The 20,109-nt window shown below is 36.5% G+C and overlaps 1 protein-coding gene across 2 annotated transcripts in view; it reads right to left on the reverse strand.

Annotated features, from left to right (window-relative positions):
* The window catches only part of IQUB (IQ motif and ubiquitin domain containing), a 58,141-nt gene that overhangs the window by 13,177 nt on the left and 24,855 nt on the right, over positions 1–20,109 (reverse strand). For both annotated transcript variants that reach the window (XM_049641759.1, XM_049641758.1), the window contains 3 exons: positions 19,865–20,075; positions 8,570–8,745; positions 46–216 (listed from right to left, as the gene is read on the reverse strand). In XM_049641759.1, the coding sequence (XP_049497716.1) occupies positions 46–216; positions 8,570–8,745; positions 19,865–20,075 (558 nt within the window). The remainder of the gene's footprint in view (positions 1–45; positions 217–8,569; positions 8,746–19,864; positions 20,076–20,109) is intronic.

The following is a 20,109-nucleotide window of genomic DNA, read 5'->3' on the forward strand; positions in this document are numbered from 1 at the left end:
CAATATTGATAGTGATACCTCAAAACTACGAGAAAGTTAATGTACCTTCACAGTATGTTTAAGTGTTAGGAGTACATCCAGTCTTTCATCTTGAGAGATATTTTTCAGCATTATGCATTTATAGATGTTCTGCAGCTCTCTGGCTCTGATGGTGAACTGTGTATCCATCTCAATTATTTTGCCGCTAAATGTTCTCCATACCTTTGGAGCTGAACACTTAAAAACAATAATATGTTTATAATTATTAGTTATAATTAAAGGTTAAAAATAATTTCTACTAAAAGCTAACTTAATATCATGTGCTTTATGAATAAAAGCATCACTAAAGCTTGAGGAAATTAATTGCAGAATTTGTAGACCATGGGAAAATAAAACATTTTAGGAAAAAAAGTACGAATGAGCTATTTAGTCTGTGGAAGTGCAAGCATTTCTACAGGATTCAGAATTTGGTACTAATTTGTACTAACTAGTATGTTGAATGGCTGAATGGGTATATGGAATAACTCATTACCCTTGGAAAAAGGCATGCTATTTTCAATGTTAAAAAAAGTGATCTGCTTGTTTCAATTACACTGAGTTATAAAAATGTGTCTTGATCATGCTTTGTCAATTGAAGAAACTTTTGTGGAGCAATTGTTACTATCCTCAGTGCGCCAGAACTAAGGACACAGCAAAACGGGACTTCTGTGAGTTATGGTCTTGTTTCCTATAAACATAAATCTCTAACAAGTTCACAGTTCTTCACAAAACAGATGTCCATAGTTGAGCAACTATATTTAGCTATCTCAGCAGTGATCCCTACCTCCCTGATGATGATGGCTAAGATTCTCACTCTCTATTCCCAATTCAGCCTTGGTGCCTCCCAACCTAGCTGACCTCATGAGCCGAGGGTTAAAGATGGAGTTCACCTGCCCTGAAGCTCATCTGTGGATTCCCAGGCTAAGAATTCAGGAGGTGGAGTGAGACACTAGAGACACTAGTTAGTAAAGATTAAGTGTGTGTTTGCCACTGCTTCTCTTCCCTCCGACCGAGACTTTACGAAAAGATGCCTTCACCCGGAAATTTCACAGTGAAACCTCACTATTTTCCCTTCTCCTTCATGGTATTAAAGCTGCTCAACTTCTTTCCCTGATTATAATCTAACAGAAACAAGCCTATTTTGATCATGACTATTGACTCTCCAAATGCTGGATTTTTTGTAGACTGAATGGTAATTTATGCTTTGGAGACCTGTAGTCTAATTTATGCCATAATTGCAGCCACTTAAATCTTAGATTTGATATAATTTAAAGTTTAATTAGAAGCCCTTGTATGGGAACAAATCATCAGGAATGCAGACTAGCCAAATAAAGAAATAATATAAGGGTGAATATGTTTTTCAGTTACAGCTTTAAATTACTTTTAAATTTCTTACATTTCATATTAGCTAAGTTACATTGAAAACTGAAAAGTACCATCTAAAAACAACTATATTTGAGATGCTTTCAAAGTAATGGCAGCATTTTCTGATCAAAGCCAGAATAAGTGCTGTTCAGAGCTAGGACTCTCCATCAGAAACTTTAGATTCTCAGTTCTAGTTTAAGTCCAGCAAGTGAGAGGCTGCGACCCTATCATTAATTTATATTCTTAAGGCATATATCTAATATTAAATAATGTACTGCTAATTAGCAGACTGATAGAATTAGCTAAAATTTATTAAGGATTATAAGAGGGAAATAGCTCAATAAGAAAATATTTTGTCATTTAATTACTATCACTTAGAAATAACAATATATAGATTATTTTAAATAGATACAGCCTTGTTTGGGGTAGGCCTCAGAGTGTTACTGAAGTTAAATGTTTCAAAGCTCCTTTTAAAAGTTTTTAAGGAATAAGCAACCTTAGGCTGAGTTTCATATTGTGATATTTAAAAATTTTTTAAGCTTTATTTATTTTTGAGAGAGAGAGAGAGGGAGAGACAGAGTGCTAGCAGGGGAGGAGCAGAGAAAGAGGAGACACAGAATTCAAAGCAGGCTCCAGGCTCTGAGCTGTCAGCACACAGCCCAATGCGGGGCTCAAACTCAGGAACTGTAAAATCATGACCTGAGCCAAAGTCAGATGCTTACCTGACTGAGCCACCCAGGCGCCCCTCATATTGTGATATTTTAAAGTCTAACTAATGTCTTAATCTTGCCATGCCATTTTCTTCAGGATGACTCTATTAAATGCAATTTCCTTTCTTCTAGTAATGTGGGCAATACCTTTTGCTCTGCAGGTTTATTTCACTTGTATAATCCTTTTATTTCACTTGTAATAATTACCGTAAAAAATTTTTTTTTCACGTTTATTTATTTTTGAGAGAGAAAGAGACAGAGTGTGAGCAGGGGAGGGGCAGAGAGGGAGGGAGACACAGAATCCAAAGCAGGCTCCAGGCTCTGAGCTGTCAGCACAGAGCCCAACACGGGGCTCGAACCCACGAACCATGAGATCATGACCTGAGCCGAAGTCAGACACTCAACTGACTGAGCCACCCAGACGCCCCAATAATTACCTTTTAATGAAATATGTAGTTCATCTACTTCATTGTATTTCAGTTGATAGATTGATTTAACTCCACTTCCCCTCCAAGTTTTTAGCCCCATCTAATATAGTACGATTTGGTAATATCTCAGATTTTTTCCAAATACATTCAACATCCACCCATCCATCCAACACCTTCCACCCTGCAATTTTTAACTCAAACTCTACCTTTTCCATAAAAATTCCTAATATGTTTTGAACCAATGAAATCACTAGTATCTCAAGTCCTATTGTACTCATAAACACACACACAAACACATGCGTGCGTGCACACACACACACAAATATACCATGTCTCTATTTCAATAACTCAAGGAAATTAAATTTAAACTGTTCTATAATTATTTTTTTGTTAATTTTATTTCTCCCAAAAGATTATAAGAAATAAATTCTCATGTGTTTCTATATATCTGATATGACCTACAGTACTCATTCATTCATTCCACAAATATTGATTGTGTTTACTATATATTAATGTATTAGGTACAGAGTAAACAATACTGATTTTAAGAACTCTCAAATCTCATAATTTGTAAAGATAGGAAAACAAGTAATTAAAATACAGGATAATTCTGCTTCATGATTACAGGTAAACAGGTAACTAACCATAGGTTGCTATGAAGCAATTACTTAATGAAAAGAAAATATTATCTAAGGTGAAACCTGAAGAATAACCACGAATTAGCCAGAGTAAAGGGAACTGATTCTTCACAATCAAAGAATCCTAGATTTGAAGTTCGAGTTTCCCTAGTTAGTACTAAAAGATATATAAAAAAAAAAAATCTATTGACGAAGCTGTTTTTATACTTGGATATATTTCTGCCAACACTGACAACCTGGTCTTCATTCAAGTCTAAGCTTCTTTGATTTCAGCCCTTAAGGTATTTTTTTTACCCTGATACAGGAAAATGCATCATCTTTGCTTATTTCTCTTTCTTATTTCCTTTTTCCTTTGAATGCTTTGGCTATAATAAGAGACGTACAACAATCATGTTCTTAAACTGCTTCAGAAAATAGGAGTGTAATAAATTCCATTAAGCTGCCAACAAATGAGACAGGGAAGACTCTGGAGGAGAGAAACAGAAGAACAGCAGGAAGAGGCATTTCAAGGAAGGGAAGGTGGAGAGATAACAAAAACCTAGAGAGCAGCAGGCTCCCACAAAAGAGAAGAAATGACTGTACTGTGAAAGGAGGGCTTTCTTCCTCCTAAATTAATACTCGGGTTCCCAAGGGCACAAATTAAGAATAACCCTAACCCCCAAAAGCTACTGTGTAGTGATCAACTTTCCTTTTACACAGCAAAGGGGTTTTGTTCATACACAGAGGACACCCCTGTGCACTGTGGTGCTCAGAGAGAGGCAAAAATCGGTTGTATTTTCCTATCCCATTAGCTGTTGGCCACCAGAGTATGGGGGAGAAAAAGAAAAACATTTAAATGACACAGCTAACAAGGATTGCAGTTTTGTAGCTTGTGATTGTGAGAAGTGGTATGCGAATCAAAGAAAGGAACGGCCTTGACTCTAGGGAAAACCTCTTGCAGATTAGAAATTCAAATTGTCTCTTTAACACAGTTTGGGTAAAGAGAACCCAAGATACATCAGAAACTGACTGATGGTTTTTCACTCAAATTTCTTGACTTGCTTTTTTTCACCTCTGTCAGCTTGTGAGTTTTTAACCTCTGATAACCTGTGGAGGTCAATGTTTAAGGTGTTAAAATTACAAATTATTTAACCAATACTTCAAAAATCTTTAGATTAAGCCTTTTATGGAGAATGAAGGCTTAGTATAGAATCCATAATACCTGATTGGTTTAATGTCTATGTCCATGATAAGAAGATTAAAAATATTAGTTCAATAAACCACATAATATTTAGATACAGTGAAGTTAAACTAAAACCAAACATAAAATTCTATTGTTGAAAGTTATTTCCAAATTATAGTAAAGTAAATATTTTTTTATATATCTATGTGTTATAGTGCTAAACGTGGACCTGAAAATCAGCATTATGGCTCTCGTTGTTAGTTTTGACATTTGAAAAAAACTCTGACCTTGTCTAGCTTCAGGGATTCATTATAAGCTATTTTTTCTTAGTTATCAAAAATACTGTAGGATAATAAGTTACTTCAACTTTTTTGAAATCAGCACTGTGTCCCCCTGAATATTAGAGACAATGCTCGGCATGTGTGAGGGGCGAAGTAGACAGGCATAAAGAGGAATGGATATTGTATAAGAATTTACAAGGAAAATTATAAAATCTATCTTAATTGCTTTCCATGATGTTTAGTATGGCATCCTATACAAAAAGGTGATTTGAATGAATTTGCATTAGAATAACAAATATTTTATAATTTACCATAACAGATTAAAAGTATGTCAAAGTCACTGTTAGTTAATATTTTTAAAGACTGGACTAATTAGTCTATGTAATGGACTAGGATTGACTTCAAGTGTAGCAGTTCCATTCTGGTTGTGTTTTTCTTGCTCTCTACAACATTTTGGTCAAAACTGAGGTAAAATTCCCTTGTATCAGCTAAAATGTCCATTTCCTCTAAATCTTAGCCTATGAACGGGTGAGATTAATTGGTTCATCAGCTGATGTAACCATAGATTTAGAACTCAAATTCTAAAACCTATGATCCACAAAAAGCCTTTCCCTTGATTTCTACAAGTTCTTATAGCTATTTTTTCCATCGTTCCTTCAGTCTTCTGGTCTTGCCTTTTTGTGTGCTGCCCTAAATCAGTATGGACACTAAGGCCCAATCATTTCTCTCATTCTCACTCCTCTTACCAAAAAAATTATCTTGCACTTAATGTTTCATTTATTTTATGATATAACTAAAAAGTCATGAGGAACCATATTGTGCCCAGCTGTCTCCTCACTATGCTTTCTCTTTTTCTCTCCTGGCAACAGTCAAAGATTTCCATTTTCCTGGCAATTCTTCCTACACTCGGGATCTTTCAGGGTCGCACTTTCTACTACAACTTAACAGTTTTTACAAAAAACAAAAACAAAGACCACATTTTTCTTCCTCGTGAAAAATCCTATGAACAAAATTTCTCTATCTCATCTTTTTTTGGCGAGATTTCAAGACCTTCATAGAGTGCTACATACACTTCATAAGAAAACAATGGTCATTAAGTGGCTCCAGAGTCAATATGATACGCTGTGACCTTACATTTACACTCTTTATAATTCAAAAAAAAGTTTAGATACAATGTTAGGCAGAGGCCTGGAGGGGGTGAGGAGGGGGGTGGGTGGTGCATAAAGGCATAACAAGAATAGACACTGTATAAGTATTTACAATAAGAATTTTAAATAGTTCGTGGGAAACAAAGCATCAGAGAAAGCATAAGTAGGAATTCCTGTGGAAGTTCCAGCCTCACATAAGGAAGGGTAGATGCCACTCATCTTCCTTGTCCCTTGTACCTCAGAAGCCCCCAGCTCCTTCAAACACTCTGGGTCTCTGTTGCCCTGGGTCTATGCCGTCCCCAATGGTAAGGTTAACAATCAGACACATAAGGAATATGGTTCCCAGTGATGAAACTGGATTCAAGATAAAGTAACTTGCTAAAGGAATAAGTTTAGTTTGAAATAAGATCCTGGAGAAGTATGAATATTATACTTCCATACAGGAGACACATCTTTCCTAGAATGAAGATATTCAACAATTTGAAGTGACAGTATCTACATTGAATAATTTCTTGACAATACTTGAAATATGAAATTACACAACCATTATTTCTGTCCCTTATTTTTCCTTCCTGCCTTCCTCCATAAGCATGTATTAATACTCTGTGATATGCACTATGCTAGAAAATGAAGATACAGAGATAAAAGATACCTTTGCTTAAGCTCAGTATCTAGGAATGATTCAGACATGTAAATAGATACAATAAAAACTGACCACTACGGGGGCACCTGTGTCTCAGTCTGTTAAGCTTCTGACTCTTGATCTCACGATTTGTGGGATCAAGCCCCAAGTCAGGCTCTGCATTGGCAGCATGGAGCCACCTTGGGATTTTCGCTCTCCCTCTCTCTCTGCCCCTCCCCTGCTTGCACGCTCTCTCAAAATAAATAAGTTTACTTTAAAAAATTTTTTTAAATTGACCACTATTTACTAAGAAGTGAAACAGGGTCTCATGAAAGCATATAGTACAGGCTAAAGTAGGAGGATCAGTAGGTCCTTTCTGGAAGAAGGGGTATCTGAGCTTGTTTTGAAGGGTGTATAACTAGCTACTAATGAAGGAGGGAAAGGATGTTCCACGTAGAGGCAACACTGGATGCCAAAGCATGCAGAGCACGTGATCTTTCTGAGGACGTGCAAGTAACCAAACATAGCTGGAGCGGTGTGGCTGTAGTTTGCAAGGAGAGATGACAGTGAGATACCAGCAGGTGAGGTGTGCTGAGTATCACTTGTGAAAATCCCTGAGAGGCAGTAAGGAGGGGCAGGAGCAGAGATGTGTTTAGTGAGGTCACTATGGCCGTGGTATGGATGACAGAGGAGGGAACTATGAAGTGAGACTGGAGGCTGAGAGCCTAATTTGGAGACACGAAGTAGTCCAAATGAGAAGGAAATCCACAATCAGATAAGTCACTGTCAATCTCACACACACACAAGACAAGGCCTGGCTCATGACAGCCTCCCAGGGGACATAGGAAAGCAAAGAGAGGAGCTGCTCCATAGCGTCTCCTCAGAAGCCTCCCATCCTTTCAATTTCCAGCAGGATCACAAGACATTCCACCAGGATTCAGATTCGCTGTGGTTCAAGTCTTTGCCTACCTGGCGTGTTTGGATTCATGCAAGGGCATCAGGGTGCCATGGCAGAGCCATTTCCCTGTAGACAGTAGTAGTGAGTTTGAAAAGGAAGTAAAGAATTGAGACGATTATTAAAGTAGCAGAACAAACTGGTTGGTGGCTGGATGGGATGCCAAGGATAATGCCCAGGTGTCTTCAGCAACTGAGCAGATGATGAAACATTCATGAAGAATAATGATGTGAGTGCTACAGAACAGCATCTGTTTGGAGGTGCGGGACCAGGGAACGGTGAGATGGTATAATTTCAGTGTTGACATGTCAACTTAAGGTGTACTGTTGGGACACCCAAAAGCAATTACAATAGGCAAGTTGTAATACATTTGGATACATGATTCCAAAGCTCCTAAGAGAGGTCTGGTCTGGACCTGCAGGGAGTTCCAGGATGTAGGTAGTAGTTAAAGCCACAAGAAAAATTGAGATCAAAGGAGAGTGTATTAGTAAAATGAGAGGAGGGCATTTAGAGTATCAAAAAATATGGTATTTAAAAACGAATGTTCTCAAGTAACAAGAATCATACAACGAGAATCACTATAGGCAAAGATCTAGACGAACGCTATCCCCTTTCTTCTTGTGGCTGGATTGGCTTTTAATTGTTTGGAAAGATCAGATTTACAAAAGGAGACTGGTCACTATGGAAACAGGCTGTGCAATCAATCTCAAACAGAACAGGCAGTTTCAACACAAAAAGATAATTAGTTTTTCCCTTAATTGTATGTTTTCATGGTTTTCAACAATCATATACATTTTTGGTCAGAAACTTCCAGTCAGTTAATGACCTGGTGAGCAAAAGCAAAAACACTCATCTATAGCTCTTTTCCCGAGGTTGCTTACTATGAGGCATCCCAAACCCAGACATTCTGTGACTTCAGTCACTCCACATTTCATCAGGGTGTGTAATTGATCTAACTTCTGTAGCCAGCCTAAATCTAAATGGACAGAGTCACGAGGAAGGTAGCTTTATTTTTTCCTTCATGGCCTAAACTTTTTAGTTAAGAACATATTAATTTCATGTTAATTGTCAATTGTTATTCTAGGCCACAGTTAAAAATCTAAAGCTGTATCAGAAAAAAGAAAAAAAACCAGAAAATTTAAACATGAAAATTCGTACAATGTCAGTCTCTTCTTTAGTTCATTATTCTACATTTTTAAACTCAGGATTCATTCTTATTTAAATAATTGTTACTTTACTAACCTTATCCAAAAAAGCTTGTATCAGTGCTTCCTGGTTTGCCGTATATGCAATGTATCTATGCCTCCCAATGGAAGCAATTATCTGGGTCTCTTTTTCCAGAAGTTCACACAAAGCAGCTTTCCTTTCAGCCCCAGTGAAAGATTGGTTAATGCGTGCAAGTTCTTCTTGCCGCCAGACTAAAGGAATAACATGAAAGACTCTTGAGTTTTTAAAATCCCACATCTTTCAGAAAATTTTTTACCATCACATCCTGACAAACAGTATTTTATTTTTGTATCAATTTAAATAAAATTATACATGAACATTATCATTCACATTGTACACCTGACATATGAAAAAGTAGGATGAAATGGAAGCTGAGAAACTTAAAGCAATAAAATTAAAGTCAAATAAAGAGAAGCCAAAGGAAATCAGCCCAGATAATGCCAAATTACACCTCCAAGTAAGCACATACTCTCCCTCGTACTGAAAAATATATGGTTTGGTTTTGTAGCAGCCATGAACATGTACTGATACTCAGATCTTTCAAGAGAATACCTGGTTTTGCTACCTAAGCAAAATAAGTCAGTCAGAGAAAGACAAATACCATATGACCTCACTCATATGTGGAATTTAAGAAACAAAACAAACAAGCAAAGAAGAAAAAAAAAAGAGAGAGACACAGAGAGAGAGAGAGACAGAGAGACAGAGAGAGGCAAGCCAAGATACAGACTCTTAACTATAAAGAACAAACTGATGGTTACCAGAGGGGTGGGGGGATAGGTTAAACAGGTGATAGGGATTAAGGAGTACACTTGCTGGGGCTCCTGGCTGGCTCAGTGGGTAGAGTCTGTGACTCCTGAGCTTGGGGGTCATGAGTTTGAGTCCCACGTTGGTTGTAGAGCTTACTTAAAAAAAGGAGTACACTTATGATGAAAAAAATAAAACAAAACGATTTTGAAAAAGAATAACTTCCCTTAGGAAGACATTTTGTATATCTCCCCCCACCAAAAGAAGATCCAAAGACAGTAACATGTTATTTCCTCTATCTATCTATCTATCTATCTTCTTTAATATTTTGATATATGTATAAATACCTATGACTAAATTGCTTTTCACCTTTCCAGCAAAATTCCTCCATCAGATGACTCAAATTTCTTAGCTTTAAAAATAACGATTATTTTTTATGTTGACCACAGAAAAGTGAAGAGCAATTTTCTGATGCATCTATCTGTATAAATAAACATGCATGCACATTTACAATTTCCACCTGGAAGGGAAAAAGCATAATGTGCAAATGATTCAACTTTTCCTCCTGACAAGTCTCATCTACTCTTCTTGAAAGAAAGAAAGAAAGAAAGAAAGAAAGAAAGAAAGAAAGAAAGAAAAAGAAAGGAAGGAAATGGAAAAAGAGAGAATACGTGTTGTGAGGAATCCAGGCAGGTTACAGTGACAGCTGCAGCACTTGACATGTGCCGCCATACTGAAGCAGAAGCCGTGTTCTCCCCACAAAGCTCCCAGTCGATGACCGAGAACCAGGGGGAATTAGGGCCTGGCCGTGTCTGCCCAGCAGTGATCTCTTCTGTGGCTACTTGGATCAGCGCTGACCACTGGGCTGGCTCAGACTTCCTCAGAGCTGTTATCTGTTTGAGGCTCTCCATTCCTCGTCCTCTTTCCTTCCCTCTCTCAACTTCCACAAGGGTCAAACTGCATCTTGATGAAGACTTTTCTTGCTCTTTCCCCTTTATCTTTTACTGTGACATCTTGTTGTCTGCTTCCACTAGGACCCACATTGAGAGTTTTATGCAGAATTGTTGACTTCAATTATTTTCTTCAATACTAGCACTTAGGTACCATTTTAGGTTACTTAGGTAGCACTTAGGTACCATATCCTTACAAAACCTTAAATTATAGCAGCAAATGTTGTAAAGTAATTGTATTTACTTTTTACTCAAACCTATGAATTCAGTTAAGATAATATTTATGGTTGGTTACTATCCATAAAGAATGGGTTGCATGAAATATATCCTAAGAGCAAATTATAAAATGCCAAAGAATAGTATTTTAATAAACTCATTTTACCTAAGAGCAACAGCATATTGTCAAAATTAACTTACATGAGAAAAATGGATTACTAGGTCCTACCCTAAACTTAACTAAGTCAAAATTTCCGGGCTCACATACATGCATTTTTAACAAGGGTCTCATTCAATTCTTACACACACTAAATTTGGGGGGAAAATCATTTTATATCCCACATTTCAGAAACCTATTTACATTAAAAGAAGCATAGTGTTGGCAAGAACCTTAGAAATCAAATGGTTCAATACCCCACCCACACGGAAGACAGTGTCCTCCTGGCAGCAGTTTGTACAGGTTTAATTCACTCACCCTGGCCTGGGACCAGCTGGGGAAGAAACAGAGTCAGTCTATTCCTTGTTCCAAATGGCATCCCTTTGGATATCTGCAGGTAGCTGTGACATTCCATTTAGGTTTTCCCTTTTCCAGACATAAACACTTCCCTTTCCTAAATTGCACATTATTTGATATAATTTCACGTCTCATCAAGGTCAAGCTGCTCTGTTATCACGGTACCTCTTTGAAATATAGCATACCAAATTTCTGACAAGATGGAGTTTTATGCACAAGCGGCTAACTCTCCTCTCCTAAATTCCCAGTTACATGAACCAAGAAATATGAAATGGGAGAGAAGAGGAGGAGACCCAAGTCAGTACTTTAAGTCAGAGAGGTACAACCTATATACTGGAAATCAGGGGGTTTAAGTTATAGCACAGATACTGCTGAAAGACACTCAAACAGGCACAAATGTCCCCCAAACTGCTGCTGTCTCATCTCAGAAAGCGGACATAGAAGAAGGTAGTAAACCTTAATTCAATGCCTTAGAGCTTGAGAAAAGAGCAAGTGATTAATCTATTTGATAGCTTACTATGTTTTAAGGAAGTCTTTGAAAATCCTTAGGAAGGAATGAAAGAATGCCTACACTTCAAGTCAATGCAGAAAACAACAATAATCACAACTGTTTATGAAAAAAGGCAAAAAATTCAAAAGAGAAAGTATAAAGCAAGGTGAGAGAAGCAAAATCAAGCATCATAGTTATATTTAAAAATATAAAATGGTTACTTTTTACTGAAAATAAGTTAGAACAATTTTTTTAATCCAATGACATGTTTTCAAGAGACACACTTAAAACAAAGTGACACCAAAAGTAAAGGTTAAACATAAAATGTTGATAAATGTAAACAAAAAAGAAAACAGAAGCAGCAATATTAACAGTATATTGAAAATAGAGGGGAAGACATTCAAAATTCGGTTCTTGGGATAGGAGACAATTTTATGATGACCCTCGTGAATTTTATGACCCTCGTGAATGCTATACACAAAATCACATCCCATCTAACTTGTAAAGCAAAACTTCTATCAGTTATAAATACTCCTGGAGTGAGCATACTTTATTTATATAAACATAATTAAAATACAAATGAGTCGATCTATTTCAAGTAAAGAAGTATTAAAAGCATTAAAAAGTTTAAACAATATGATTAACAAATTTAAATGATTCAAGCTCTGACCAACAAAGGCTGAAAATATACCTATTTTCAAAGCTCTATGAAGCATTTAATTTATACAAATTCTAGCAGCAGGAATAAAAGAAAACAAATTCCCCAAATCAGAAATGCCCAAACTGCATTTTGATACTGTACAATTAAACTAGAATTAAAAACACAAGTTTAAAAAGAATAGTCCCAACTGCTTGGAAATGTAATAAATACCAACAAAAATGAAATTTAAACAAAGAAGTTAAAAGTAAGACTGTCAACTATTAAGAAAAAAAAAGCCCCACTACATATCAAAATGGATAGGATGCTAAAAAATTGAAGTAACACAATTTGGGGGAACTTTGCAGAATAAGCCTGAGATTCAAATCAGGTACCTCTGAAAAGTGTGTCAGGGCAGGGGAAGATTTACAAAAAGCTGTAATGTTTGTGACAGTTACTCATACACCTCCTCTGGAAAATCATGTCTGCTGGGTACTTCTCTCATTCCCCATTATTATTTAAGTAACTAGGAGTGGCTTTGATACCTGGATAAACACACAAGGACTGGGAACCTGAACTCATTCAACCATGGTTGATCTGTGTTCTTCATAGAACGTGGAAGCAAACAAAAATTGAAGCAACAACCTATTGTTCTTTATTCTGAACAAACATTCCAAAAAGTCACTCTAGTCTTTGACATTTATCGTAAGCTTCAGTTCATTCTAAGTTTTCGGATATTCAGAACTGTTCCTGAAAATGTTTTCATGTCACATTTTGAGTCATCCTTGTTATTGTACATGTAGTAACCTCAGTCTGGAATTTACAGAGGATCTCCTGCACGTGCACTTTCACGAGCAGGACATTCATGGACACCTTCCCGCAGGTGGCAAGCCTGTCCTCCACCCGTGCAGGTTTACACAGCTTTGGTTTTGTTCAAGTCACCGTCACCCCAGGACACACGAGAATATGCTGGATTAACTACAACAACCTCTCTTACAACGTCTCATTCTCTTCTCTCTCAATAGACACAGGAACCGTGGTTTTAAGGTGTAGACTTTGCCTTAGCTTCCTTTCTATTCTTAAGGCTGCTCTGAGAACAAAATCCTGTTGTTTTTTTTCTTACTGTACTATTTACTTCATCTCCTGTTTGCTTTTTGATTCCTAGGCCCCTCGTTTCTAACTAAACAATACAATAAAAATAACACTAACACCATGTTAGTGGTGGTTACCATGGAGTGCTGGTTACTATGTGTCAGGCTCTGTCTCAAGCTCCTCATGCATATGAGCTCATTTAATCTCCTGACAAACCAATGAAGGAGGTGCTACTATTATCCCCTCTTTTACAGAAAAGGAAACTAAGGAAAACAGAGACTTGTCCAGGTGGCACCAAGACTCAAACTCTGGCAGTCTGGTTCCATGTTACAGACTCCTAAGCACTGCTCTCCCACTTTTCAAAAACATGTAATCTTTTCATTGGACAGTCTCTCTCTATGAATTGATTAGTTGGTCTACTACTGAAAGCCACACTTACTAACCAGCTATCTAATTCTTTCCCTTTTCATGGAGATAATTTATTATTACACTGTCAGAATGACAAAGTTTCAGAGTCTCATGAACTGCATTCCCTGGCCATAGAATCAAACCTATTTTTTCTCTGAACTTTAAAAAACTCGTTTGCCTGATCTGGTTACTATACCTGCCAAAACCTTATCATTTATTTGTCAATTCAAAACACTCAAAAATAAGTATCGAGCAATTATGTGAAAGGAACTCTATAAATTTCAATGGTGCATACAAAAGTGAGAAAGACACAATGCTTTCTTGAAGGCCCTAAATATCTCCTTGCCTCTTCCTAGTTGGAGACACTATAAAATTCTTCCATGAGGACAGAATTTTCACTTCTCTTTCTACTTATTTTTACCCAAAAGCCTGACATTTTTCACCGTGAGGCATAAAGACTTCCTTTAGATAGATCTCTTCTTGACACAAGATTCTTCTTATCTTCTACCAGGTATGATTTAATTAAGTAAATGTAGTCTTCGGTTGTTATATTACAGCCATGATTATTTTCTCATCATATTGCAGGGATATTTCAAAATACATCACATTTATATATAATTTATATAATTACAAAGTATATTTTCCTCCTTCTATTAAAATTTCAGATTTACTTTAACACCAGTCTCTGCATTGGAAGATAAATACCTAAAGTGTTGTTTCTGGCCCTCGTCTGTTATAACAACTGTCTGTTATAACATCTAGTTTTACAGTTTTTATCATACTATTTCTTCTTCCTCTCGACTTCCAATTTGAAATCATCCTGATCAGGCCAAGGACAGGCCAGTGGTACTCTCTATAAGAATCCACTCTGCCCTTTACCAGGAATACATTATTCAGACACTGGACAGCTTGGTCTGTTCAAAAAGAAGATTTTTAAATTTAAAAGCAAAATTGTCTTCAGCAAAAGAGTTGTAAATTTAAGGCTAAATTATGTTGTGAAAATCCAGGAAATCCATGATTGATGACTTTATCCTTTAAGAGCAGTTTTACCAACCAAAAGAACTTTAAAAATTTTGACAAAATCCATATAACCAAAGGCAGTGTATGAATTAAAAGAAAAATTGCTTGCTTGTGGAAATAATAACTGAGAATATTTGTCTTATGGGATTATATGGATGTTCCCAGAAAGCAAATAAAAATTGAATGATATAAGTAAGCCTATTTTACTTCCAGTTTTACATCAGAAACCTTTGGGACTGGTAATAAATTTAGGCCACTAGGATATTATTTAAGCTATGCTGCCAACCTCAAAGAGCAATATACTACTCTCCTAGATTAATACCAGGGAGTCTGGAGATAGATGCACTCAAAATCACTTATATGAATATATTATATATTCAGACTTTACATTTTGCTTAAATTATAGTATGACTTTTTAAAAGGAAACAATCCAGTGAAGCTAATTAGAAATGAAAATAATGGTCTTTAGGGGCTCCTGGGTGGCTCAGTCGGTTGAGTGTCCAACTTCAGCTGGGGTCATGATCCAGCGGTTTGTGAGTTCGAGCCCCGCGTGGGGCTCTGTGCTGACAGCTCAGAGCCTGGAGCCTGTTTCAGATTCTGTGTCTCCCTCTCTCTCTGACCCTCCCCCTTTCATGCTCTGTCTCTCTCTGTCTCAAAACTATATAAACATTAGAAAAAAAAATTTAATAAAAAAAGAAATGAAAATAATGGTCTTTAATTCCAATAAAATTCTCCATTAGATGGCCCTGTAAACCTATAGTAAGGAATGGAACATGGCATCAGAAAAACACCATGTCCCAACTACTCATAAGGAATAGACACACATAGGAATCAGGAGTGGATGGACAAAACCTATTTTTTATCTGAATTGACAGTTTCCAGAACTATACAGAGAAGACATTGAAGAAAACGAGAGATTCTGCCCCATATCATAAAAGGTATGTTCCATAGGGATGATGATAATTAAAACAAACAAACAAATAAATTGGAATGCTGAATTCATTTTCCAGTGTTGCCGTAACAAAGCACCATAGACTGGGTGGCTTAAACAACAGAAGTTTATTTCCTCACAGTTCTGGAATTGATAAGTTCAAGATCAAGGTGATGGCAGGGTTAGTTTCTTCTGAAGACCTCTCTCCTGGGCTTCTAAATGGCCATCATCCTTCAGTGTCTTTATATGATCTTCTCTATGTGTTTGTTTGTGTCCTAATCTCTCCTTATAAGAATATTAGTCATACTGGTTAGGGCTCATCCATAAAACCTTATTTTTTCTGAATTGCTTTTTTGAAGGTCCTATCTCCAAATTCAGTCACATTCTGAAGGGCTAGGGCTTAGGACTTCAACATGTAAATTTGGGGGGAAACACAATTCAACCCATAGCAGATATCAATAGCCACCAATATTTTTTTAATGTTTATTTATTTATTTTGAGAGAGAGAGAAAGGCAGAGAGAAAGGAAAGAGAGAATCTCAAGCAGGCTCCATGCAGTCAGCACAGAGCTCAACATGGGGTTCGATCTCAGGACCCTGAGATCATGACCTGAGCCAAAATCATCGGCTGCTTAACCAACTGAGCTACCCAGGAGTCTCTAATATTTTTAAAGAAAAAGATATTAAAGGAATTGGTTCATTTGAAAGAATATGTTTATTTTATCTCCTTAACTTATCTTCTCAGACAAATCATCTAATTTCCAGTGTCTGAAGTTCAATTATAAAATGAAAAGGGGCGCCTGGGTGGCTCAGTCGGTTAAGCATCCTAATTCAGCTCAGGTCATGATCTCATGGTTTGTGGGATCGAGTCCCGCATCGGGCTCTGTGCTGACAGCTTGGAGCCTGGAGCCAGCTTCGGATTCTGTGTCTCCTTCTCTCTCTGCCCCTCCCCCACTTGTGCTCTGTTTCTCTCTGTCTCTCAAAAATAAATAAATGTTAAAACAATATTTTTTTTAATTAAAAAAATGAAAGGATAGGACTTAGCACCTAAAGTCTGTACACATTCTAAAATTCCTGAGCTCTAAACTTGCAATTTCCAAACAAGAAATAGAAGAACATACAAGATTTTGTCCACCAGTAGCAGTTTATATGCATCTGTTTTTTAAAATTCTCATTCACAGACTGCAAGCCTACATGGAGAGAACCAAGGAAGATTCAGACTGAATACCCAGAGCCAGATGATGTCAGTGGACTCCAGAAGCTAGAAGTCAAGGTACCTTGAGATCAGAAGTAATAATCCGAGAAGAGTCAGAAAAGGCCATTAGCACAAGTCAAAACAAAGCAAAGGGTTAGCAGATTCAATTCAACAATGAGCAAGGGTCCTATCAGGCACCCTCAGTACAAATGTACACAGTTAAGACAGTGGTGTTTACAGGGAATTGTGGGCAAGGAAAAGAGGCTCTGAGCCCAATCTGTGCTGTCAAGAGAAGTTTCCTAAAGATGATAACCCCTATGCTGAGTCTGAAATAAGAGTGACAATTCAGATCAATAAAAGGAGTCATCCTCAACATACTGCTGTAAGAAAAAACAAACAAACATAAAGATAAAATAGTGTTGCCTGGAAATGGTCTTGACTTTGATACATTATATTAACTTATGTAGTTAAATTAATTTTCTTTAATGATCTATTTTGCTTTTATTACTGAGGGACAGATTACCCAGAGGAAAAGCTGAACTTCCTTTCGGGAGTTTTAATTTAAACTGTGTAATTGTTACTATGAGCCACAAGAGGGCAGCAGTTTCAAAGACTACAACAAAACAAAAATTATTCTGAGAGTTTTAAATTAGAACTTTAGGGCTGGAAGAAAACTAAAGAGATGTCTCTTTTATATAAGAAATTTCATTTTATTCCATATAAATCATGTGTAGACATATAAAGTATATCTGCTCTATTTTAAAATAGAAAATCTGTATAAAATTATTTACAAATATAAAATTATTATAGTTGTAATAACTATTAATAACTAATAATAATTATAGTTATAATATAACTATATATGCATAATTCTTTGCACTTTTAAAGTACTTTCATAAATGTAACATTTATTTATTCACATATCATAAAGCCCTGTGAAATAGACGTGCCAGATATCAGTAAGTCCTTTTGTAGATGAAGAACCTGAGGCTAAAGAAAATAAGTGACTTGCCCAAGTTAATACCACCAATAAGTAGAAAAGGTAGAACCTCACTCAGCATATTTTCTGTCGTTTTACACAACTGCCTGTCAACCAATGAAATAATAATATCCTTGGGCTTGTTCAGATAGGAATTTGGAATATTATTTGAATAGAGTTCTGCTATAACAGAACTCTAGTTTTATACTTGTCAATAAGATCTTTCATAGATCTTGCCAACAGTGCTCTCTGTTTAATTCTTAACATTTAAAAGTAAACTTTGTTTTCATCTGAGAGGATGAAAATAGAAGTGAGGTTTAAAGTAAAACAAAGTATTTACAGAGGTCAATGATTAGGAGAAAGACGAGGCAGATGTAAAAGCGAGGGAACAGGCTGTTACCTCAAACACTGCCACGTTCCTAAAGCCACTCAATTTTGCATTTTACCAAAGAGATAAATTTATTAGCATTGCTTATCAGACCTAGTGTTTCATTGTATTATCTTTTGATGAATAGCATATTACCATATAGCTATTTAATAGACCCAATATCTGACACCTAAAACTGCTGTTAGAGAGGAAGGGTGACTTGAGTAACAGAGCATATAATAACATCCACAAACAGTATATAAAAAGTTATATTAATAAAATTTGCTTAAATTTTATTTAATTAATAAAATTAAATAAATTTTATTAATAATTTATAAAATTTATAAATTTATAAATTAATAAAATTTGCTTAAAGTTAATGTCATAAATAATCATAGAGAAGTCAAAGACTGTTATTTCTTTGGATGAAAAGACCCTGCTCAAATAAAAAAACTATTGAGGCTACTCTTAATTTTATTTTTAAGCTTTTATTTATTTATTTTGAGAGAGAGAGAGAGCACAGCAAGAGAGGGATGGAGACAGAGAGGGAGAGAGAGAATGTCAAATCCCAAGCAGGCTCTGTGATGTCAGCGCGAAGCCCCTTGCAGGGCTCGATCCCATGAACCATGAGATCATGACCAGAGCCAAAACCAAGAGTCAGACGTTTAACTGACTAAGTCATCCAGGTGCCCCGAGGCTATTTTTAATTTTGAAAATTCCTCTGCATTGTCACAAGAACCCAACTTCTCTACTTTCTGGCATCTAAAGTAATTAGTAACACTCTGTTCCACTTCCTGGCACTTTAGCTGGTACTACCGGAAAAGTGGAAGCCAGAGATAACTGCATTACATCCTTGGGGTTCCCTTTCATTCACTCACTCATCCAACCCGCCAACATTTGTTGGGCATATGAGCTAAGCACAGAAAAAGTGAGAGCATCAAAAAACATAAATAAGTTATTCTCTCATGGAGTTTGCAATCCACTGGTGAAAATTAATGCTAAACAAAAAGATATATTATTACAAATTGTGGTGGTGATATAAATGAAAAGTTTGGGGTGCAACGATAACCATTAGATGACAACAGGATATCCAGGTTGGACTGTCAGTCACAGAAGCCTCTGAGTAGGCAACATTTAAGTTGAGATTGGAAGGGAGCAATGAGAAACAACTTCAAGAACAGCATATCTATTGCCCTGAGTACGGAGTGCTTGGCCTGTCAAGTAACTGAAGCTTTTAATTGTGTCAATGACTAACACACATTCTGTGGAAGAAATAAGGCATAAACGTCAATTGTGTAAAGAATATACATCTATATTGATCATTAATGGGTGGGAATTAAAAGGTATTGCCAAGCCCTCCTCTACAGAACAGAAATCAGAGACAGGATGCTGAATTGAGGGATTCAAGACAGTTCAGTTCTGCATTCGCAAATTCCCAAGACCATCAGAGAATCAGATTAGACAATGCTTTCTCTTTTTATCTCACGGGGATGATCGAATGAGGTAATATACTAAACCACAAAATTTACAGAGTAGTATGCACATTTTATTTAACCACTGTTGATATAAAAGCATCCCCAATTTATTCCCACCTTAATTCCTGTCCCAGGTGTAAAACATCATTCATCTCTTTAAATTCTCTAGGCCAAGATTCCCAAGACCTCATCCTGAAATAAGAAGGCCTTCCTTTTGTCTTTAATACACCTGCTTTTCCTAATAGTGAAAAATTATAAAATTAATATTTTATGCAAAGCCTATTTCAAACTTACGTTCCAGGGCATTATAAAGAAGCTCAAAATCTTCTTTTGTCTGAGGATTATGCCTCCGGTGATAGTCCAATTTCATCCATTCTTCTTTTTCTCTTATCTTCCTCTGTTCTTCCTCTGCTTCCCACTTCAACCTTAACATTTTCTGTCTTCTTAAATTCTCTACCATGACTTTAGCATGCCATCGTCTATAGTAAGTCTGTAACACTATTACCTATAGTTAAATTAAAAGGAAATAAAAAGTGTCT

Source organism: Panthera uncia, chromosome A2 (assembly GCF_023721935.1).
Source record: "Panthera uncia isolate 11264 chromosome A2, Puncia_PCG_1.0, whole genome shotgun sequence".
In the NCBI taxonomy this organism is placed as follows: Eukaryota; Metazoa; Chordata; class Mammalia; order Carnivora; family Felidae; genus Panthera; species Panthera uncia.